This window comes from Amblyomma americanum, chromosome 6 (genome assembly GCF_052857255.1).
Source record: "Amblyomma americanum isolate KBUSLIRL-KWMA chromosome 6, ASM5285725v1, whole genome shotgun sequence".
NCBI classification, from domain to species: Eukaryota; Metazoa; Arthropoda; class Arachnida; order Ixodida; family Ixodidae; genus Amblyomma; species Amblyomma americanum.
The window spans coordinates 108,742,073-108,767,141 of NC_135502.1; the positions used below are offsets into that span (position 1 = coordinate 108,742,073).

General features: G+C 47.3%; 1 protein-coding gene across 4 annotated transcripts in view; it reads right to left on the bottom strand.

Moving 5' to 3' along the window:
• The window catches only part of LOC144093963 (V-type proton ATPase 116 kDa subunit a 1-like), a 52,752-nt gene that overhangs the window by 15,629 nt on the left and 12,054 nt on the right, over positions 1 to 25,069 (bottom strand). Inside the window, exons 5-10 of one of the 4 annotated variants that reach the window (XM_077627742.1) lie at positions 19,168 to 19,253; positions 16,173 to 16,299; positions 15,573 to 15,655; positions 5,929 to 6,022; positions 5,345 to 5,557; positions 264 to 414 (exon numbers count right to left, since the gene is read on the bottom strand). In XM_077627742.1, coding sequence (XP_077483868.1) covers positions 264 to 414; positions 5,345 to 5,557; positions 5,929 to 6,022; positions 15,573 to 15,655; positions 16,173 to 16,299; positions 19,168 to 19,253 — 754 coding nt within the window. Of the gene's footprint in view, positions 1 to 263; positions 415 to 5,344; positions 5,558 to 5,928; positions 6,023 to 15,572; positions 15,656 to 16,172; positions 16,300 to 19,167; positions 19,257 to 23,196; positions 23,307 to 25,069 lie in introns of all 4 variants that reach the window. The other 3 variants (XM_077627741.1, XM_077627743.1, XM_077627740.1) reach the window with 3 other exon arrangements.

Consider the following 25,069-nt stretch of genomic DNA (forward strand, 5'->3'; position numbering starts at 1 on the left):
AATCATGAGCTTTCCTGAATATGCATTTTTTCCCCCTCATTCTTTTAAGTAACATATCAACGCAGTTCTACTGTATATGTGCCACAGACAGAATTTGAGTAGTAACTGCACTGCACATCATTCCATGTGGCAAGGCGCCTTCAGCATAGTGACACACTGAAGCCTAGCCAGAGGTAGCTAGCCAGAGGTAGCCAAACATATAAAGTATAAAACAGCACTATCGAGAGGCCTCTCCTGCATTGGTGAACGTGAGACCACCTCACCTGGGTTCACCTCTCGGTAGCTCGGCACCGCATATGCATCCACAATGTTTTGGAAACCCACAGTGAAACGGTTGGTGCGGTTGTAGGTTGGCGGAGTCTCCTTAGTCTCCATGCGGTTCAGGATAGATGGCACAGTGTTGCCACCACGATCCTGGAGGAGAGAACAACACATCAGCAAATCATCCTAGATCAAATGCTTACACAGCAGACAAAAAAGTGGCTGTGATTTAGCTCTGGTTAAACATGGAGTGACGCGAGAGCTACATCTGATCGAGTGGAACTCGCTCAGTCGAATTGCAAAGTCAGTCTTTCGCTGCTCCATTTTGCTTGGCGTTCCTTCATCTTCGTCCCTGAATGTGGATTCACTCTCTCCCCCCCTCCACCACCACTCTGTTTCGCTGGCGCGCCGCGCTGCCGGCAGCAACAGCTGTTCCGCACCATGTGACCAGCCATGGCACCGCCACGGAGCTCAAGGGGTGCTATGCTGAAGGCTCGAAGTGCTAGCATAGTGTAGCTCTCGCTACAAAACATATCCAAGCTTTAGTCACAACCATGGAGATGATGATAAATTGTGAAATAACACTTTCAAACTGCATGAAATGTTGCACATACACAACTATGCCCAAGCATAAAAGCCCACATATGATTAATAGTTTAGTTTAGTTTAGGACTGTTTCACGTCCCAAAGCGACTTAGGCTATGAGGGACGCCATAGTGCAGGGCCCCGGAAAATTCGACTACCTGGGGTTCTTTAACAAGCAATGACATTGCACAGCACACGGGCCTCTAGAATTTCACGTCCATTGAAATTTGACTGCCGCGGCTGGGATCGAACCTATGTCTTTTGGGTCAGCAGTACTGTGCCATAACCACTGAGCCACCACGATGGCTACCAACTGTTAATAGTTGTTTAGTACAAAATGAAGGTGATGTGACTTATGATGCCAATTCGAGCTATGACACCAAGTCTTAGATTCAAGTTAAACATCAGCTACTGTGAACATGCAGATGCCACAAACCCGCATGTGGAGGCGCACTGCATGACCCTAGCTGTTTACATTGGACATATGTGAGCACTCTAACCTCAATGGCTTTCCCTTTCTGCATCAGAAACTTAAATGAGCTGCAGGTTTTGCACACTCAAGAAAAAGATGGAAAAAGTTTGCCTTGAGTGTGCAGCATCGCCCTGGCTTGCACCCTGAGGTCACTGCCTTGAGGCATTCCTGTTTAAGAAGGTGACCTCGTCGTGCGGAAGAGAGAAGCTCTGGGTGGCTGAACGGTAGACAATGCAACCTACCCTCTCTTTTTCAGACCTAAGTCACTGCATTTTAAAGCAACGGCTGTATATGGTGCGTTCAGCAAAATCATGTTGACAGCATCTATGCTCCCGCCGGTAAGGAGTGGACTACCTTAGGTAATGCGGCTCACTTGTGTGACAAGCACAGCAAGCTGCGACCGTGGGTGTTTGTCACACCTCCCCACAACCCTGCGACTGCTACTGCACTCGGCTACTGCAACACCAAGGCATTCACTAGAGAAAACCTTTTGCACCAATGAGAGTTTAGTAACTGTGAGCACAGGTGTGAAATGTCTGCAGAGTTTGTGTTGCTAAACACTTAGGACTGGTATCAGTAACACCCCAGCTGTTGCTAAAATTTGCATTGCCATAAAGGCAAACATACTGTAAATTTTTCTTTGCGACAAGTCATAACAGGAGAGACTGCACAACTCTCTTGAACAAAGCATAACAGCACATGCAAAAAATGCCAGTCCCTTTAAAGCCAGATAAAATATATGATGAAGACTGCGGGCCTACTTTGCCAAACTGCATAAAGCACAATACGTGCTGCCACTTTCGCTGCAGCCGCTACAAGTGATGTACTTTCAACTTAGTGGCTGGGCAAGCCTTGCAGTGAGTCTCTGCCTTTTGCTGGGATCAAAATTTGGCTAATGCTAGTTGGAATGAAGCCCAAATGGTGTAAACCATTTACTAAGAGCAAAAACTTGCCCATCGGTCATATATGGCCTGCTGCCAAAAATTCAAGATGGTGCTCCTGGACAAGTGGGACATCCAGTTTGCTTCTAGTACAACACCATTTCTTTGGTGTCAGTTTTGGTTTTTCACTTTCTAACGCGAGGAGATGACGTGGTAAATTAAACTCCGGACATAGTTCGCCGGTCGCCGATCATAGAATCAGTTTTGCGGTTCCTATGCTGTTTTTTTTTTTTAGAGCAGTAGTGGTGAATTAGACAAGCATGTGGAATGGTCGGATTTCATTTTCAGTCGCAAGACTTCGTCTCAGAGGCCCGGGACATCAGCATGTGCTCGCATGGGTTTCGTTTTACTGTTCACCTATTTTATGCCGTGCACTTGATTTGTACATGATGTGAGTGGTTTTGTGCTGTAAGGTTTTTGGAACATAGTGCCATGATATTTTACCAAACACGTCAGATTTTGATTATGACCCTGTCAAGGAAGGCCACACCCCTTTTTCTGCGCCATAGGCCATCGGTCATTATATGACTGACGTTTTGAGCCTGCCACCAAAAATTAAAAACTGCACTGCTGGACAAGTTGTGCCATATAGTTTGCTTCTATAACACCATTTGTTTTGTTTCAGTTTTGTTTTTTCATTTATAACGCGTGGAGGCGTCGTGAAAAATGAAACTTTAAACTGACTGGACATAGAGCAGTGGTGAGTTAGACAACCATGTGCAGGGGCATAGCCAGAGGGGGACTTATGCAGCTCAATCTACTCTCTGTTAAACCATGCGCAGGGGCATAGCCAGAGGGGGACTTATGCAGCTCAATTTACTCTCTGTTAAACCATGTGCAGGGGCATAGCCAGAGGGGGACTTATGCAGCTCAATTTACTCTCTGTTAAACCATGTGCAGGGGCATAGCCAGAGGGGGACTTATGCAGCTCAATCTACTCTCTGTTAAACCATGTGCAGGGGCATAGCCAGAGGGGGACTTATGCAGCTCAATCTACTCTCTGTTAAACCATGTGCAGGGGCATAGCCAGAGGGGGACTTATGCAGCTCAATTTATTCTCTGTTAAACCATGTGCAGGGGCATAGCCAGAGGGGGACTTATGCAGCTCAATCTACTCTCTGTTAAACCATGTGCAGGGGCATAGCCAGAGGGGGACTTATGCAGCTCAATCTACTCTCTGTTAAACCATGTGCAGGGGCATAGCCAGAGGGGGACTTATGCAGCTCAATTTACTCTCTGTTAAACCATGTGCAGGGGCATAGCCAGAGGGGGACTTATGCAGCTCAATCTACTCTCTGTTAAACCATGTGCAGGGGCATAGCCAGAGGGGGACTTATGCAGCTCAATTTACTCTCTGTTAAACCATGTGCAGGGGCATAGCCAGAGGGGGACTTATGCAGCTCAATTTACTCTCTGTTAAACCATGTGCAGGGGCATAGCCAGAGGGGGACTTATGCAGCTCAATCTACTCTCTGTTAAACCATGTGCAGGGGCATAGCCAGAGGGGGACTTATGCAGCTCAATCTACTCTCTGTTAAACAATGTGCAGGGGCATAGCCAGAGGGGGACTTATGCAGCTCAATTTACTCTCTGTTAAACCATGTGCAGGGGCATAGCCAGAGGGGGACTTATGCAGCTCAATTTACTCTCTGTTAAACCATGTGCAGGGGCATAGCCAGAGGGGGACTTATGCAGCTCAATCTACTCTCTGTTAAACCATGTGCAGGGGCATAGCCAGAGGGGGACTTATGCAGCTCAATCTACTCTCTGTTAAACCATGTGCAGGGGCATAGCCAGAGGGGGATTTATGCAGCTCAATTTACTCTCTGTTAAACCATGTGCAGGGGCATAGCCAGAGGGGGACTTATGCAGCTCAATCTACTCTCTGTTAAACCATGTGCAGGGGCATAGCCAGAGGGGGACTTATGCAGCTCAATCTACTCTCTGTTAAACCATGTGCAGGGGCATAGCCAGAGGGGGACTTATGCAGCTCAATCTACTCTCTGTTAAACCATGTGCAGGGGCATAGCCAGAGGGGGACTTATGCAGCTCAATCTACTCTCTGTTAAACCATGTGCAGGGGCATAGCCAGAGGGGGACTTATGCAGCTCAATCTACTCTCTGTTAAACCATGTGCAGGGGCATAGCCAGAGGGGGACTTATGCAGCTCAATCTACTCTCTGTTAAACCATGTGCAGGGGCATAGCCAGAGGGGGACTTATGCAGCTCAATCTACTCTCTGTTAAACCATGTGCAGGGGCATAGCCAGAGGGGGACTTATGCAGCTCAATCTACTCTCTGTTAAACCATGTGCAGGGGCATAGCCAGAGGGGGACTTATGCAGCTCAATCTACTCTCTGTTAAACCATGTGCAGGGGCATAGCCAGAGGGGGACTTATGCAGCTCAATCTACTCTCTGTTAAACCATGTGCAGGGGCATAGCCAGAGGGGGACTTATGCAGCTCAATCCACTCTCTGTTAAACCATGTGCAGGGGCATAGCCAGAGAGGGACTTATGGGGCTCAATCTACTCTCTGTTATGAGCTATGAAACTATGGGCATATTTCAAGTCCTGTTCCTCCCTCCACCAATGTCTGGTCTGGGGAACCTACAGCCGCCTTAACTCTTAACAAATGCCACATCCATGTGCAACTTAGCAGTCCCTTCATTGCACTCTCCAAAAGTTGCACAAAAGACAACCACTGGAAGAGAACAAAGTAGCGCTACACCACAGGGTCAAAGGCAGAGCGGAAAGTGTCAGTGAATGGCTGAGCTGTCTTCACTACACAGCTAGGCAGCATTCCTCCTCACCACTTCTTGCAAAAACTTTTACGAATGGTCTAGTTCTCACCTGCCAAATACTTAGTCAGGCCAGTACTCAGACAATGCCGCTCAGCACGAAATACCATTGTACATCTGCACAGCAGTCTAATTAGAGACAGCGGCATTTCGCGGAATCAAGGGATGCACCGAGTACAATTGGCCATGAAAACACCTGCTTTGGTTCCTCCCCCCGATTACGGAAAGGTGAGCAGGTGAGCAGTTCCGAGCCCTCCACAGGCTTCCAATGGCAATCTGGACTGACCGTGCCACGGTGCAGTGCCATCTGAATCTTCTCGAGGTCAGAGACGGCACACCAGCACTCGGCAATCAGGCACTTCTGAGTCACGTCCAGGTTGAACAGGTTCAGGGCGTGGTAGATGGCCTTGATCTTGCGCACCTTCACGAACCAGTTCTTGATGTTTTTGGCCGCGGCGACCAGCACTCTGTGCCGGTGGTCCTGTGTCTGGCCCAACACCTGAAAAGCACAAAGCAAGCGAAGCAGCCAGTTTCCCATGAACACTGCTCAGTGGTACCGTCTTTCTGGTACAAGGCATGGGCCAAAGACACAACTAAAAGCTGCAAGCTTCAAAGAAATTGCAGTAAAGTGTGCACTACCTGGATCAAGCAGGAGGCCAGCAGAAAACCAAACAAATGACTCAACAATACAAATGAAGCACTCTCAGGAGGCAAAGTCAGCAATGCTGAAAAAGACTTGTTAGAAACCACACAGCTGCATGAACAATTACTGATACCTCGCTGAAGTGCTTGTACAAGCTTGCTCATGAAGACTATCACCATGGTTGCACCGTAACCGTCAGCATGCATAATTTCCTAGCACTTACGCACCGTGTTCAGGTCTTCAATGCGGGTCATCACACCAATGGACATCTCCCTTCGATCGGCTGGTGTCTCGGGGCAAGGGTACAGTGTTGCACGAAACCTGCACAATACTCTCACAATTAAACACGATGCGCCGCAAAGAAAGTAGCCAGAAAGAAATCCCAATAAAGAAAGTATGAAAGCATAGCAGAGTGCTTCGTTCACACTGATCTTCAAACGTTTTTTTTAATCATGCCACAAGACATATTAGAGCAATTAAAATATCTACTTCAGGCTGTAAAGAAGCCATTTCCACAAAAGAGTTTGAAACACTGCAAAAGATGTGCAAAAAGTACAGCTTTCTTAATAAAACATAAAACCAAACTGCGGTACCCTCGAAGTGAGAAAGCCCAATAACGCTAGTTTCATGTAATCTCAAATCATGTGTGCACACACAAAAATTTTGTCACCCTAAACAGCATCTTCATTACAATACTCCTAACAACCAGAATACACCGTAAAAGAAGACGATTTCCATTTTTGATGCGCTATCTTAATCACTTAATGGGAACACGGCAGCGCATGGCTTTGCATACGGCACCAGAACAGCCCGATAGCCACATGCACTACTTTATGTGCACATAGCACATATGATCAGCTATGTTACTAGTGCACACACCGTTGAAGTCAAACCCGGATATATCAAACTCGAAGGGTATGGATGCGAAATATTCTATATATTGACAATTCGATATATAAAAAATGGCAATAAATTAGCTTATCTGTAACCCAGAAGCAAGGATACATTGCACCCACATTTGTGAGGCTTTTCTTGCCGCTTGCTAGCGTACAAGGCAGCGTATTGCTCACTAGGTGTTGGTAGGCCTAAACCTGCTTTGCATCCGAGCTGCAGCAGACTGTTCTTTTGAACTAGTCACTGCCTATCATAATGTCGCGTAGTGGTGACGGCAGTCGAAGCAGCGATGAAGACGGACGAAATGGTCTTCTAAAAGAAAACTGTTTATTGGGCTGACTTGCACCCAAAATGGACTGAATCATTCGGCGGCGGCGAAGCGACAAGCGTGCTCGGCGGTGGTCGAACAGAATGCCGGCCGCTGTTGGCCGTGCTCAATTTAAAGCTGATAGCGAACTTTCGAGGTAAAGAGCGCAAAGGTACTAGAACATTCCGGAACAACGTAGAATCAGCTCTGCCTGGCTGCGATCAATCGAGATAAATCTAGTCGTGTCTTGCGTCGCAAATAAAGCGATAAAGTGGTGTGGCGGCAGATTTGAAAAACGAACAAACACTGCAAATATTCGCGGCATTACTCCCCTCTCAAAGAAGCATCGACCCGATGCATTAAAACAAATAATGCGACTAGTAAGGAAAAAGAAACGGATCTTGCGAAAATAGAGGATGGAAATGCAGCGGCCTTTAACGCACATAATACGGCTTCAGACGGACTACATGGACAACTTCTGGTCGTACGCGGCGTCGCTGGGATGCAGTCATAGCGTCAGGGATGACTTCATAATCCAGTTCACCCAGCCGACGAAGAACCTTGTACGGGCCGAAATAGCGGCGCAAAAGCTTTTCACTCAATCCACGGCGGCGAATGGGCGTCCACACCCAGACTTGGTCTCCTGGCTTATATTCCGCGTTGCGTCTTCGTAGGTTGTAGCGTCTGGCGTCGCACCGCTGCTGATCTTTGATCCGTAATCTGGCAAGCCTTTGAGCTTCTTCTGCGCGTTAAAGGTAGGCGGCAACGTCGACGTTCTCTTCTTCTGTAACGTTGGGCAGCATGGCGTCTAGCGTGGTCGTGGCCTCCCTGCCATGGACGTGCCTAAAAGGAGTCATCTGGGTGGTCTCCTGCACAGCGGTGTTGTAGACGAAGACGACGTAAGGCAGGATGACATCCCAAATTTTGTGTTCGGCATCGACATACATGGCGAGCATATCGGTGATGGTTTTGTTCAGGCGCTCGGTCAGTCCGTTGGTCTGCGGATGGTATGCAGTTGTCCTCTGGTGGCTGGTTTGGCTTTAACGCAGGATGGCTTGCGTTAGTTCCGCCGTGAATGCTGTTCCTCTGTCCGTGATGAGCACATCGGGGGCGCCGTGTCGAAGAAGAATGCATTCCACGAAAAATTTGGCGACTTCTGCTGCTGTTCTGTTCGGCAGGGCTTTCGCCTCGGCGTAGCAGGTCAGGTAGTCGGTCGCTATGATGATCCACTTATTTCCAGATGTTGACGTTGGAAAAGTGCCAAGCAAGTCCATGCTGATCTGCCGAAAGGGCCTTGAGGGAGGTTCAATGGGGTTCAGAAATCCTGCTGGTCGTGTGGGAGGGGTCTTTCGTCGCTGACAATCTCGGCAGGATTTCACATAGTGTGCGACATCGGCAGACAGTCGGGGCCAGTAATACTTGTCTTGAATGCGGCGGAGGGTGCGAGTAAGCCCGAGATGCCCAGCTGTCGGCTCGTCGTGTGAAGAAGCCTGTAGAACTTCTTCACGGAGACAAGCAGGTACAACAAGGAGGTAGGCTGTTTTGCTCGCTGCAAAGTTCTTCTTCACGAGGACCTCATTCTGCACACAGAAGGAAGACAGTCCTCGCTTGAATGAAGCGGGGGGTGAAGAAACCTTGCCTTGCAGGTACTCGATGAGGCGTTTTAGGTCGGGGTCCGAGCGTTGCTGCTGGGCAAACGAGCTGGGGCTGATGGGTCCCAGGAAGGCGTCCTCATCGTCATCCGGCGGCGGTGTATCTACAGGGGCTTGTGAGAGGCAATCAGCGTCGGAGTGCTTGCGTCCGGATTTGTAAACGACGGTGACGTCAAACTCCTGGAGACGCAGACTCCATCGAGCGAGTCGGCCAGAGGGGGCCTTCAAATTGGCAAGCCAGCACAGCGTGTGGTGATCGCTGACTACCTTGAACGGTCGTCCGTATAGGTAGGGGCGGAACTTTGACGTAGCCCAGATGATGGCAAGGCATTCCTTCTCAGTTGTCGAATAGTTAGCCTCGGCTTTGGAAAGAGAACGGCTAGCGTAATAACTTTTTCCAGCCCGTCGCTTTTTTGAACGAGAACGGCCCCTAGGCCCACGCTGCTTGCGTCGGTATGAATTTCAGCATCGGCGTTTTCATCAAAATGCGCGAGGATTGGTGGGGACTGTAAACAACGTTGAAGTTCCTTGAAGGCTTCTGCTTGCGGCGCTTCCCATTTAAACGGCACGTCTGCTCTCGTCAGGTTGGTCAGGGGCTCAGTGATGTGCGAAAAGTTTTTCACAAATCGTCGGTAATATGCGCACAGTCCGAGAAATCTGCGCACTGCTTTCTTATCGGCCGGCGGTGGAAACTGTTCAATAGCAGCTGTTTTCTGCGGGTCCGGGCGTACTCCCTCCTTGCTAACGATGTGGCCTAGAAACAGTAGCTCTTCATAGGCAAAGTGGCACTTCTCTGCCTTCAAGGTTAGGCCAGACGACTTGATGGCGTCTAGTACTGTTCGAAGTCTTTTGAGGTGCTTTTCAAAGTTTGAGGCGAAGACAACGGCGTCATCTAAATATACCAGACAAATTTGCCACTTCAGGCCTGCCAGTATATTGTATCCATTACTCGCTGAAACGTCGCTGGTGCGGAACAGAGATCAAATGCCATCACCTTGAACTCAAACAGCTCATCCGGAGTGATGAATGCTGTCTTCTCGCGACCTTCTTCGTCGACCTCAATTTGCCAGTACCCGCTTTTGAGGTCCATCGATGAGAAATATTTGGCATTGCAGAGGCGGTCCAGTGTGTCGTCGATGCGGAGGAGGGGGTAGACGTCCTTCTTTGTTATGTTGTTCAAGCGGCGGTAATCCACGCAGAATCGAAGTGCGCCGTCTTTCTTTCTCACTAGAACAACCGGTGCCGCCCATGGGCTGTTTGAAGGCTGGATGACGTCGTCGCGAAGCATTTCTTCGACTTGGTCCCGGATGGCTTGTCGTTCTCGCGGTGACACACGGTAGGGGCTTTGACGGAGAGGTCGGACGTGTAGATCCGTTATAATGCGATGCTTGGCAATTGGCGTCTGTCGCACCTTCGGCGATGTCGAAAAACAGTCACTGTAGCTTTGAAGCAGATTGCGGATCTGGTCTTGTCGGTTCCAGTGCAGGGCTGGGTTGATGTCGAAAGTGGGCAATATCCCTTGGTCAGGGGAATCTTCTGTGGAGGGGTCGGAGAGGGCAAAGGAGTCTCGTACGTTGGATATCTCGTCGAAGAAAGCAATCGTCGTTCCTCTGTTAATATGTCGGTATTCTTCGCTGAAGTTAGCAGTACTTCGGCCTGGCCATTGCGCAAATGTGCGATGCCTCTTGCGATGCTGATTCCTCGGTCTAGGAGCAACTGCATGTTGCCCTCGATGATGGCTTCAACGTTAATGGCTTTCGTGGCGCCTACGGTCACGATAACGCTTGATCGGGGTGGGACGCTCACTTCTTCCTCCAGGACACTCAGGGCAATGTGATTTTCCAGAGTTTTCATCGAAACGATGGCTTCGTCCGTCGAAAGCGTGATCAGCTTGGATCGCAGGTCGATGATCGCCTGATGCTCATTAAGGAAATCCATACCCAAGATCACTTCGCGGGAGCATTGCGGTAGCACAACAAAGGTCGCAGGATAGGTATGTCCTTTGACAGTCACTCGCGCTGTGCATCGTCCTGATGGCGTAATGAGGTGGCCCCCTGCGGTGCGAATTTGTGGGCCGTCCCAAGCCATTGTGACTTTTCTCAGCTGCGCAGCGAATGTTCCATTCATCACCGAGTAATCGGCTCCTGTGTCGACTAGAGCGGTAACTTTCCGGCCGTCGACAGTCACTTCTAAGTCGGAGGTCCTGGCTCTTGCATTGCATGTCGCTCTCGGCATCGGGTCACGGCTTCGTCGCGTATGCGAGTCGCGGGTGGGGCGTGTGGTCGAAGCTCTTCTGGGTGGCGGCGTCGTTTTCAAGGCAGCCTGCATCGTGGTCGGGGTTTTCATTGTGCGCGGCGTCGTGGGTGCAGCGTCTTCATGGGGCGTGGTCGGTGGAGGATCTTTGGCGTTTCGCTCGTGAGCAACCTCACCTCCAGAGGTTGCTGCCTTTAGTTTCCCCTACGGGGGCTGGGAGATCTTCCTCGTACCGCGGCTGCGTAGCTGCGGTGTGGCGACACAAACCACGAGGTTGACGGCGATGGTGAGCGTGAAAAGCGGTTCGGCGTGTACTCTTCTTGACGTAGGTGCTCGTCGATTTCCTGCGGACGTTGTCCGAGGCGTGGTCGTGGGGCGTTAACGGCAAATCCTCGAAGACTGATATGTCGATACGGGAAGTGACGAAGAATATGGCCGGCCTCACCGCAATGGAAGCACAACGGCCAGTTGTTGGAAGTCCTCCAGGCGTCGCATTTCCTGGGGCTTGAGCGCCGGTCATAGGCTGGGCGGGCGGGGGCTGGGAGGCGGCGTTGTGGAACAAGTGGCTCATCTCGGGGAGGACGTGGGGGTTGTCGTTGGGGCTGGGCAGTCCTTACTGCAGCGGCGTAGGTCATGGCCTAGGGTTCTGTGGCCGTCGGGGTGCCAAGTGCCTGCTGCACTTCTTCTAGTACCACGTCCATCAGAGTCGCTGCTTGTGGCTGTGGGGAGGATGGCAGTAATCGGCGTAGCTCCTCTCGGACGATTTCGCGGATAACTTCTCGCAAGCTGTCGCTGGTGGTGACCGGCGCGTCCGAATGGATTGCACAGGCAGAGGAAGGGCGATTGTACTGCCGATCTCGGACGTTGAGGGTCTTCTCAATCGTGCAGGCTTCTTGCATGAATTCCTCGACTGTTGTTGGCGGCTGGCGGACGAGGCTGCCGAAGGGTTGTTCTTTTACGCTGCGCATTAAAAATTGAACTTTCTTTTCCTCGGTCATCCCAGGGTCGGCGCGGCGAAATAGGCGCTTCATCTCCTCGACGTAACCACAGACGGGCTCATTCGGAAGCTGGATCCTGGACTTGAGGAGTCGTTCGGCTCTTTCTTTCCTCAGGACACTGGTGCATACCTTCAATAGTTCTCTCTTGAATAGCTCCCATGTCGTAAGGGACGACTCGTAGTTTTCGTACCACGTGCGTGCGGAGCCATCCAGTGAGAAGAACACGTGTTCAATTTTTGCCGCATCATCCCACTTGTTGAATGACGCCACGCGCTCAAATTGATCCAACCATTCTTCAGGGTCTTCGCCTAGGGATCCATTGAAAGTTGGCGGCACCCACGGCTGCTGTAGTATGATCGGTGTCGACATCTTCGGCGAGGTTGCGGTGCTCGTAGCAGCGTCTTTTCGCTGTCTGGCGCGGTCCGGCAGTTTCCCGAACTCAGGCTCCTCTCCCTGGAGACGTCGGCTGGCTCGCTGAGCTGCTGGCTCGTCCTCGGGTGCAAATCGCTGAGGGCTGGCTTCACGACTTGAAGGAGGCGTCCGGAACATGGAAGGCTACCCCGCACCTCCACCAGATGTCATGTAGTGGTGACGGCAGTCGAAGCAGCGATGAAGACGGACGAAATGGTCTTCTAAAAGAAAACTGTTTATTGGGCTGACTTGCAACCAAAATGGACTGAATCACTCGGTGGTGGCGAAGCGACAAGCGTGCTCGGCGGTCGTCGAACAGAATGCCCGCCGCTGTTGGCCGTGCTCAATTTAAAGCTGATAGCGAACTTTCGAGATAAAGAGCGCAAAGTTACTAGAACATTCCGGAACAACACAGAATTAGCTCTGCCTGGCTGCGATCAATCGAGATAAATCTAGTCGCGTCTTGCGTCGCAAACAAAGCGATAAAATGGTGTGGCGGCAGATTTGAAAAACGAACAAACACTGCAAATATTCGCGGCAATAAGATGTCTAATCCTGTTACCGGTACACTATAAATAGAATAATTGCTCATTAAAACTGAGATACAGTTGGTGCCTGCTACGCCTTCGGCAGCGAAGCACGCCAGGCGAGGGCCACTGCTAGACTTTAGGCTGGCTTCATGGCATAGCAGTGATGGAGCTTGGAAAATGATTACAAGATATCAGACGCCACTCTCATGCACACCCCACATTCAAGGTATCACATGGTTTCACAGCACCAGAGCTGTCAGCAGGTGCCCAAGGCCGCGCAGCAGACCTGTTTTCGCTCGTGAAAAGTGATCGAAAAGCGCCGTTAGGAGAAGCGCCAAGTGCACGGGCATGGCAAGTGCAGTTCGATATGTCAAGTGACTGGAGAAATTGGAGCTCAAGATAGTATGCCACTTTCCTATAGTTTTACATAGAATTTTTTAGGGGACAATCTACGCGTTCAGTAGAGCCAATAATTCGATATACACAGGCTCGACATTAGTCGAACCAGTTTTATGTGCTAAGTAAACATTTAACCTTGCAAAACGCATCAAAATATGATGCACAACAAGCCACCAATGACAAAAAGCTTCGCAAACTTAGTTTTGCCAATGCTCATTGTAAAATGTAGAAAGGATACCAGAAAATTATGCGAGACTGTTCCATATACTGATGTTGAATTCCAATGGCAGATCCGGATCAAGTTTTTCTGCTCTGTTGGGAGCAATCGTATTCTAATGGCAAAATGGGAGTGCGAGTTGTCTGTTCCAATGGCAGATCGGGATCAGACGTCGATCCCGGATCGCTCCGTGGAGCAGCGATATTTGCTCCGCTGAAATCGGCAGATTTGACCGGCACCCCTCGCGACGTTTTAGTTTCCCGCGTCTGCTTCCGGTCACGACCGGCCGCTGCCTTCCTGTCGTCGCTACGCGGTGATCCGGGCAATGTACAAGCAGTATTTTTGACTTTTTTTAAAATTGAATTGTCCCAAATGTAATTATTTTTCGTTTTGTTTGCGTCTGCACAAGTTAAAACAAAACATTTTCTTAACAGGATGTCAATTCCATCGCGGTCAATTCTTTGTGACTGCTTTTTAGACCGAAATCGTTGACTTGTTTGAACCTCCCGCGCTTTCTGACGTCAGACGACGCATACTCTCTAAGCCTCATTATGAAAAAACCTGGCGCTATCAAACGACGACACAGAGGGGACACACCGCTACTCGCAACTACAAGAAATTTTATTCAGAGGCTTCTATATGCCTAGCAGCTCTGTAAATAAGGAAGCAATCTGAAAATTTGGCGCGTTTCATCACTAGAATTTTGTGGTGCGGGCATCATCACACAAAGCGAAAGCTTCGTGCGCTTTTTGTTTGCCGTGAACGTGAGAGACAGAGTGGCGGCAAGGACGAATCGCTGGTGAAGCGAGAGGCCGCGCTTCGATGGGCGCCGCCATGTTGCCGGAACTTCAGGCTATTCTTGCGCTGAAGAGCGCATGCATTCCATTGGCAAAATGGGAGGGAGTGATCTCCGCCTGAACTACGCGCTCCGTTTGTGATCCGGCGGAGCGCTCTCGATCTGCCATTAGAATTCACATGAGATATACTGATACTGAAAAGTAAACACAGAGCACTATTTCTTTCCAAGCCTTAATTTCTTCGTTATGTGTATTTTGCAGTCAAAACTGCGGACGTCAACATTAGTGTGCTTCAAAAATGCACCATCATTTGGGTCCTTGAAGATCTAGCATGCCATTCACAATATGTACAATATGTAACATAACCCCCAGAGCAGCACATGAAAATCGCTGCAAAATCGCAGCCAACCGAAAAAAATCAAGCCCCTTGACTGAAGACTCCTCACTCAACCATTAAATGCTGGTTAAGGGGGGAGGGGGGATGAGGAATATAAAACTGCTAATTTAGATAACTTTTTTGATTTCTCAATTTATATTTCTTTTTGTGACCCCTCAGGACTTCCATCCCTTTTGTGATGAAAAATTAGTGGAATATGCAGTAGAAACAGAATCACATGTGCATAAAGCTTTCCATGTCAGTTTCCATTGTGGCCATGGGCTTATGATAGTCTGCACTGCATTTCCAGCCACTAATAATTAATTTTTGTGCAAACACAGACTGGTTAGGAGGCATGCCATGTTGGAAGCTGGAGTACCTTCGGTTCTTGGCACAAAAGTGTCAGCACGAAAGTGTTTTTGCACTGTTTCTACACTGATTTTATGCAATAGCATGAGAACCTCATTACAGCCAAAAGCCGGCTTCAAGTGATGACCGATGCCACACCTAGGGAAGAAACTAAAAAATAAACTTCATAGCCGGGGGAGCGAGATTTGAACCCTCAGCGGCGCGAACAGATCAGTTCTGCTGGCCAGTGCTTCATACTACGCCATTGCCGCAGCTTAACATCCCGCATGTTATACTGCCAGTCTCTTACGCTATGCTTGGAATGTCGTATTCATCGACCAACCGCCCTCACACACGTTAAACTGCTGGGCCCTTGCGCTGCAGCTTGGAAGCCGTCATAATTAACTTCCATCCGAGTGTGCGTGAAGTGCCAACAGACAAGCAAGCAGCTAGCCACACGAATGGCGGGAGATGAGAAGCAGTGAAATTCAGTTGAATGTCCAATACTATCGCATAGTCAACGTGTGATGACAATTAAGCGACCTACAATGTGCTCTAGCATTCCCGCAAACACTAATTAGGGTTGCGCATAATGCACCCATCAGTCAAACTCAAAACTTAAATGTCACATTTTTGAAGCTGTCTAAATAGTGTATGAGGCAGAATGGAAAGAAAATTCAGTCTCCTACCCTTCACAAATCTTTTTCACTCTTGTCTTGAGCTGCTCTCCTTGGAAAAAAATAATGAACACAGTCTTGTAGACTTGGTCACCCTGGGTTGAAAAAGACATCACACATCAGGATATGGCAGTTTTAACAAGTACGATTTGAAACTCTGTACTTTGTGATTTACGTACTTATTCTGCACTCTGTGTGCAGTCTGTTCCATTCAGAATATTCTTTTAGTTGCGCCTTGTTCTTAAAGCTAAAACTTATGAGCATGTATTCAGTTCATGCAAGCCAATGAACTCTATGCAAGTTTTTCTTGTGGCAACACCACAAGGGAGGCATTTTGTACCGACATCTTACCAGATACTCACTGCAAGCTATTAATAATATTACGATATTAACTAGGCCAATGACTTCAGTAGATACCTACAAGCACTTGCATCTACTGCCCATCCACAAAAGCCACATGCCTAGCAACCACGCAACTCAATTTTTGAAGTGATGTGATGTCGAACGAAACAGGATGAATAAATGGACCTCCAAGCAAGCTACATTGCAAGCTACTTTGCAAGAACAGCTTAGAATAGAGTAAAAAAAAAGAAAAGTGCACAGTATACTCACAGTGACTGGGTCCTCCAGTGGGGTTTCAATGGCTGCTTGGCGAAGGAACACGTTGCCACGACACACGCGCCACAGCATGCGCTCGAAAGATGGAAGCCGCTCCCGCAGAACCACTCCAGCCACAAACCTGTCCAATGCAAGCACCGTGGCAGCGACGCGCACACATAACACTGTTAGCACATACACGAGACAAGTTACAAGAAAACAATGCTATGACAAGCTGCACAGGCAAAGACTACTTTGTTTAGTCCCCTTAATTAACCCACCCTTCTTCCAAAAATGGGGTAGTTTAGATGCTTTCTAAGTATGCTATTAACATACATAGCAGCTAATTAAAACTGCCCCCAACGTGGAGGGAAGAGAGATGGGCACAGAGTAGTAAAACATTCAAGGTAACGGCACTGAAGACAGCGACAGTTCACTATTATGGTTTATGAAATGCCTCCGCTCCTCCTCCACATGGCCAGAGACTTCCAGCCAAAGGCTGTCAGATTGTGCCATGAAATGCTCTCCAATAAGAATACCCTACAATTAATGGTAGCCAGCAGGCATTATTGCCAAGAATCAAGACGAACTAATGAGCATCAAATACGAGATTTATAAACGTGTGGACAGAGAGGCTATATGCAACTAGTGGGGAGGAGTGGGCCCAAGTGGATGTTGTGGCTTTACTGCCCAATGATGCAGTGCTGTCTTTCCACTTCATCTCGATTAAATCACTCTCTGAACTTTCTGCTTTCTGTTCATTCATTCCGCAGGCTTTATCACGTCAACTATCTGCACTGGATTTCACTGATTGGTACCAGGTGTCAACCTTTATGCACCAATTTAAAGGCCAAGAAATGTTTAAAAGAAATGATTTTAAGTGAAAAGGCAGGAAACAGAAAACATTCTTAAATTTAGAATACTGTTTTTACCTGATATATTAATAAAAAAAACACCTGAAATTTTGGGCACAAACATACAAGTGGCGACTATATGAAACAGGAGAAGTGACTGAGGCAGTCCTGTCACTGGCAGCTTGCACGAAAAAGGCAATGTTCAGAAGTCTTACAAACAGCACATTTTTTAAAAGAAATAAAGCCGCAGATATGAAAGCCTCATCAAAGTCATCTAAAGGTTTAAATGCATCTTTCTCTCACTGCACGTTACTGCGCTTAGAAAATTTTCATCCCAGCAGCACGAAGTGACCGAACACATATCACCAGATTCCTAGAGCATGGTACAGGCACACTAGCAGTGAGTGTGCACAATTTCAGCACTGTTGAGCTGCCTATACATTCGCAAAAAATTAACTTCAATACGCGTCTCCAGTGTTCCAGCAATGCCTAACTTGCCAAGGCCTCTACAGCAGCTGGTGGCATCCGTGGCAGACTTCCGCGACTAAGGTGCACAGAGGCTCATTTCAAACAACCAAAACAATCTGCAAGGTGCAAGTGCAATGCTTTACCAAACGCAGTTCAGGGCATGCGCTGGCAAGTGTCGTCAGAGGTTGCAATGTGCAAAAAAATAAAAGCATGCAAAAGTTATCCACTAAACTAGACCCCGTGAGTGCAATGCCACAGTAGCCTGCATAGAGCAATGGTAAGCATGCAGAAGTACAGCCATAATTTGGCATGTGCACTAAGCACTGCCTCGCATGCCTTGAAATAGCATCAATCATAAATAAAGGAGCTTTTAGGAGCTTTCACAACGTAACTGAATCAGAGTGGTCTTTTCACGACTAGTGATACTTCCAGCGTTAAAGGGACAGTTTATTGGCAGGCCAGTTGGTGCAATTCGTTCATCTCCAAAAAGCTGCCTGAAAAAATGAGGAACAAAATGAGGAAACATACACTGCGCCGTCTTTGCGTGTCTGTCCTCTTTCCTTCCTGCCGTCACTTTTCGTGCAGTTTTTGAAGACTAATTAAAGGGACACCAAGAACAACTACATTCAATTAGTGTTCTCAGTAAAAATAAATTCTCTGGCTACAGTTATGTTTGTACGGCAGCAAAAAATGCATTTATTGGCGAGAAAATTGGATTTAAAAATCGTCTTCGTCAGTTCATGCAAACTCATGATGCCCTTAACCGAACAGGACTGGTTGCCAATGTTCTGAAGTGAATGGCGGTGTAGCATGGCTTCTGGCATCCGGGCACAAGAATCTGTTTCGACGCACACATTTTACTTGATATCTGCCAGTGGTTGGGCCACTTGAACTTCGTTTTTTTATGTGTGTCTTTCTAGCTTATAAAAGCTCCATTTTCTGCAAGAGTGGTTGATCTCTTATCAGAATGCGGTACTGTATCAATACAGGTCAACTTTATTTGTCATCAGTGTCCCTTTAACGCTGGTGTAAGCAACCAAAACTTGCCTTTCAGTCATGTGATTAAATGGGGTGCATCTCAGCCAATCACTTAGGGGTGGCACATAAGTGCACCCATGCCACTGAATGAAGCCCTACATGATAACTATCCTAGTTACTTTTTTATACAGCATGGCAAGAAAATGTAGTTTTTTTGAAGCACAGGACAAACTATACTGTTCGCAAAAATGACCTCTAGAGGCACCGTGACATTCTAAGCCAAATGGGCAGAAGGCTGCAATGGAAGGAATTTGGCAATTTAGTTTGTTACCGTTCAAAATGCACAAGGCATATGTGAAATGGATGGAGTAGGAAACCTCTGCCTTTTGGACAGCTGGTCACTTTGGGAAGTTTCTACGTTCAAGATGGTAAAGTACCTACAACTGCCAGAAAAACAATGCGTGCACTGTGCCAACAACGGGACGCAAAAAAGCGCATGGTTCAGCGAGAGAAATTCCAGGGATGGTGAAGAGTCAGTGATAGCAGACTATGCAGCTGAAAGGGGCACCCCGCCGGGCTCGACCTGCACCAAAAGCTAGGGTTTGCCATCATGCAGAAACCCGTTCACTCGAGCACTTCACCTGCACCAAGCTCAGAGACAGTCTGCGGCTCAGAAAACTATGTGCGAGACAGAATGGCAGGTGACCTACCCAAGTTGCATGGACGAAGATGCAGTCATTTCGCTAGGCACCAATTGGAGATTCATGTGCTCTAAGTCCATGGTCCGAGCATGCGACTGCTGCATTAATGCCAACCGGCAGAAAGACGTGAGACGCTCTGTTCTTGGCATGACAATCCCCACAGAAGGAAGGTCAGGTAAGGCTGGAGAGCGCAGAGTACGCACACCAACAGATGCATGCCACAACAACACCATGAGGAGGATTCGGGGTGGCAAAGGGAACTGCCCACAGCATGGAAGGGGAAAAAATGCTTGGAGCTAGAAACAAGGCTGCTACAGCAGGTTGGAGTCTGTGCAGCAGAGGTGTTAGTGCGAAGAAAAAGGAACATGGGAGGCTTTGCCACAAATATGCTTGACAGATCACTGGCACAAGACACATCAGACGACAGATCACTGTCAACAGTGTCCACACTGAGCTGCCACATTCAACCCTGGAGTGTGCCGGCAAGTATTCCACACAACACACCTCGGGCACTCAGGGCACAATGCAGTCAAGAGCCTAGTCAATGCACTAATACCAGATCTCCTACTATAAGCTCCAGCACTGCGATACAGTTCAGCACACTCTAGCTGGAAGAGTGGTGGGTTATATTTCATACAAACAACATACATGACAACATGCATGAAACTCAGACATGCAACTGTCATTTACCCTAATGCAAAGTGTAATGCACGAACCCAAAAACAATGCAAAGCATACTATAACTACTTCGCTTGTATACAGAATACCCTTCACAAGAAGAGAAGCCTAAGGATAAAATTTAGATGAGGAATGTACTTTTCTCATCACAAAAAAAAAATACAGGAGATACATCTACCAAATAGGAGCAGAACAAATTCTAACAGATTTTGCACGCTGTCTGAAAACCAGCAAGCTCAGCAACTTATCGTTCTCAGACTTTCCACGCCTTAATGTCACGATGCTACAAGTACCCCCAATCTAGCAAAGCAAAACTGTGCAAACCTAGAGAACTGGCAAATGACAATGTTACATGTTTAGATGCACACATGCGAAGATATCAAGCGACAACACGAGTTGAGCGTCTCTTAGTTGTGCAAGCAACATCCAGACCTGTACAAGAAAGGTGGCTGTTAGAAACCACACTGTAAGGCCAAGCATAAAATGTGGCATTGTTAGACATGCAATGTTAAGTTTGGCCCAAAGTGCTCTATATGGTAACGTAAAGTGCATCTGATCTACTCAAGGCTATGGCAGGGATTACCAACAAAAAAAAGCAAATTTCACTCTCAGCCTTCTGTATAACAAAGAAAAAGGCTACTTCGTAATCGCAATGCTGTATTACAACCATGCAATGATGGACACAGATGAGAACTGAATAAGAACACCTCATCCAGTTCCTATCCCAGTCCCTGTCAATGCCCATAAAATTTATAAAAATCAGCGCCGTTGCTATCAATATTAGGAAAATTTGGGTTAGTCTTACATTTTATGAAGATAAGTGCTAATCCCTCATGTGCTACACCCAGTACCCTGCATGCACACAGCAGAACATCACAACTATAACCAAAAGATGAGTGTTATTGTTAGGGCAGCTTATAATATGTGGCCACAAAATGAGCGAGGCCTGCCAGAATGTTAAGGTCAACTACCATGCCCTTGCCCACGGGGCAAGTCAATGCATGGGCAGCAAAGACCAACACATAAGAAGCATTTCTGTATGTATGCCATGCAGACAACTAGCGAACCAGCAAACAGCTTACTAAGAAGCCTTGGCATAGAATCGTGACTGTCTGCTTCTTTTTTTCTATAACCTTAGACTGCACGATAAGAAGACAGGCGTAAATTCTAGCTTGACATGATTGCAAAGCTGGAAGTTGCGTGTACAATTTAAACTTGTTGACAACTGTCTACACTGATCACAGATTCAGATTTATATTTTCTGCTGAAGTGGGTTCCTAATTCCAATTGCATGGCACCTATGAGAGCATTCAAACGTAAAAGTCCTCTAACATTTCTCTACTGCTCCACGTTAAGACCACGCCCATAAAAAAAAAAAAAAGACCCCGACAGTGCCAGTAGCTTTTTATTTCAACCACCATTACGGTGCCATCAGCAATGAAAGGAGAAGGCAGAGTACATGCTTCCAGACCATACTGCTATTCATGAAAGACTACATTAACTCCTTTCTAGCTTGAACTAGACAGCTGCAAACCTCACTGAACAAATCAGCTAAGCACAAACATGAAACGTGGCAGTCACTTTACCGTTAAGCAGGCAGAAGTGTAAGTAGGAAGCTCAAATGATGGACTTAAATTATAGTCTTCAACAAATCTACCTTTTCTGACAAATCCTGACTCTGGCACATTAACAGAAACTGAAGCAAATGATGAAAACTAGATATTAGTCTCAACACGTACACTAGCTCAATTGTCTTTATGTAGTCAAGTTGAAATATGTGTAGATTCTAAACTTTCATACATTGGCTTCCTGCTTAAACACAATAATGGACCATATAGTCGTGTAGGACTTTAGCATTGCCACATGCCATCTTTTAGAAACATTCCCAGGGTATAAAGCTTGCTGCAAGGCTGTGCGGTGTATGTCTGGCACCTTCCCCTGTACCTCAAAGCTCTGGCAGCCTGAGCAGGCAAGTTCTCATCTCCAAAAACTCTTGAGCACTGGGAATGCTATACAAGCTGCACAGCAGAGCAAGAATCAAGCCTCATGACCAAGAAACTCTCGAAAAGGATGACACAAAAGGACAACTGGGAAAGGCAAAAGTGCCCGACACAAGTGTGACTCCCCTTTGGTGTCACTCATGCAGTGCCACATGGCAATGGCACACTTCAGTGACATTCGCCTCGAAGCAAGTTCAGCAAACTGCCTTCGCTCAGCCTGAACACATTTCATGCAGTCTACGTGTGCAACTTCATACCACTGCTCTAGGAATTACAGTACTAAAAGTACCTGCATGAGAGGGTGCAGATGTGTTATAAAATACATTAAATTTTGGTGTTAAAAAGTAGCTTTTAAGACCATAATAGGCACAGGAAGAGCAAAAAACATTGTGCTATTTTGCCTGACAGGGCACTATTATGCTTCACGCTTGTCTTGAATTGCAATACTTCATTACATCAGTAAACGTGTGCTAAAATGCTGTTTATTGTGTGTGCTGTGCTTATTAGCTTTCAGTCATCATCAACATCAATTCCAATGACACTTGGCACATCGCTGCCAAGTGACTTTACAAGGCAAGAGTCCACTCGTTGAAAGTGACGCTAAGCTTGGCTGCCTGCCACCTTTACAACAAAAGCCCCAGCAAAGCAACACACTAAAAGACAGCTTTGCAGGCTGCCACTTAGGTCGTCTACTCATGTGAGGTGACTGCCACATAGGTAAAAAAACTATCAGGCCAGACACTACTGGGGTTACCAGATCATAACGTGCCATCATAGGTGCAGAGTGGTTGGAGCAACTCTGTAAACTTAAGTGCAGGGGAGTCTACATGACGCCTACAGCAAGCCTCCACAATCTGCTTAACCTGCTTAAGCTAAGCATATGCCAGTGGCACTGAGGGAGCATGCTCAGGCCACTGGTTCACGGCCAAATCCCTGCCCAGCAGCAGTTACCAATAAGACTATACATCTCCAGATGCACCTGAACCCCCAAGCATAAGGATACACTAACAACCAAAGCTACAAAAGTGGCTAGTCGGCTGTTTATTCTGTAGGTATGAGGCGTACTATATTATACTGATGTGCAAAAGCAAACAGGAAATTTCACAGAAACAAGACAGGCAGATATGTGCACAAATTCTGTGCCCTCTCCTGTTCGCTTTTGTGCATCAGCACAGTGCGCCTCGCGCCTACAGAATACCAGCAAACCTAGCGGCAGCTCCACTCAACTCAACAGCAGCTCCAAACACCGTGAGCTTACTGCAGCACCTATATCAGCACATGTGCCAATAGACCTGGGTGCCACAACCTTGCAGCGCAAAGGTTCTCTCGTACAGCATGCGCCCCGACATAGTCCGCTCACCCGAGCCTGAGGGCCTGTCCGCCGGCCCTGAGGCCCTCGTCTCCCAGCAGCATGACGTGCTCTTCCTGGGCACTCGGGTCGTGCATCTGTGCACGGTGATGAAATTCCGCCTGGTGTGACAAACGCACCCGCATTGTACGCACAAGCCTGCTCTTCTGTCCCCACGGCCCATTAGGGGGGAGGGGAGATGGGGAGAGGATGGGAGAACTAATAGGGAAGTAAACACACAAATTGAGGCTAGTCCATTTTCCCTTTCCTGCAACATCTTTTACTCCCCCTAAAACGGGGACATAAGAGCCAGCTTAAAGAAGTCTTTGCAGTGGCAAATGGCCTCCCGAACAGTAAAGATGCACGCATGTTACACTTCAAAGCTATTAAAAGTTTGATCTACGCAAGAAGAGCTTTTAAAAAATGTGCAGTATAATGTACGCAGAGCTCCTGCACTGTAGCTCAACAACTAAAGTACCACTGCCACTGCCACAACGCAAACCTCCCAACATCTAGCATGAAAAAGTCCACCGAAAGTCCAGCTACTGGGTGAACGATCTACGAAAGTACAAAGAAATATACTGTCAGTAAGGAAGCACTTCATACTAGTGATACAAAAACACTACTAAACTTTTTAGAGGCCTCCCAGACAGTTTATATCCCTTAACATCCTTCTCTACTCTCCGCTCTATGTTTCGTATGTTCCCCATGCTAAGAAATACAATGATATTAAGGAGGTTTCAATAATGTTTCGCTGCTGCTCAAGTACAGTTTACAGTGCAGTTCGTTACACTAAGAAATAGTTTCACTGCTTCTGCTGAATTTCCTCTATAGTTTGTACTGTGCAACTCTAATCTGCACACTGTCACAAATTATTGCGTAGATCAATCAATTTTCGTTCTTGCAGCCCAAACACCGTGTTCAAATAAACTCACTCTAAATGCCTACACATAATAAGCAGGAGAGGAAAATGGGCAAGCCTAAGTCAAAAGAAAAGAAGATAAAAAGGAAGAAAGAGGCAAGCCATGCAAGATTAACACATCATGCCTGACAACACATTACAAGCAAAACAAATGCAAAGAAAAGAAACAAGTGCCGGCATGCAGCATTTGCATCATATGTATTGCATGCACCTAATGCAGAACAAGACTAACTTTTTTTTCTGAAGGATATTCCCAAAGGCACACAAAAGCTTGCATCCTTAGCCTTCCAAATGAAGGAGCTCCCCATAAACTAGTCATATTCCTCAAAGTTAGTCGTGCTTTAGCTGAGAATTAGCTCGGGAAAGTTCAGTCATAAGTGTGGACAAAAGAAAACATTGCTACATAGATGAACTGACCAAGATGAAAAGCTCCTTTAAAAATAAGTTTACCAGAAATACTTTCGATGACCAGAAGGCATAAATATGACAGAGAATCTGCATGAACTGAAAGTAAACGCAAGCTCAGACAGCATCAATTAAGCAGAAGATTGCACTCACAATTGCACTACAAGCAGACAAGATGTGCCTGTGGTTTGAATGCAACTAAAAATGCTCCGGCTAAATTAGAGCACTCCAATAACAACAGCAATTTCACTAAAGGCATGTTTTATATGCTCAATAAGGACAAAAACATGCAGATGCAGTTAAAGTGGTCTTTACATTCTGACCTCCACTATTGGCAAATGGATACACAATTATGCAAGGAAGCCATCTTTTGGGTCCCTTTAGTCAACTGGTTAGATAAATTGACATGCTCATATGGCCTAACTGTAATCTGCTTACGTGGACATCCTTTCAAAGCTCCAGGCAGTGTCCTCATCTGCCCTTACCCATGCTTGAATGGGGAGAGATTAGCAGAGGAAGAAAAATGGGTGAGAACAAAGGTGAAAAATGAAAGAACAG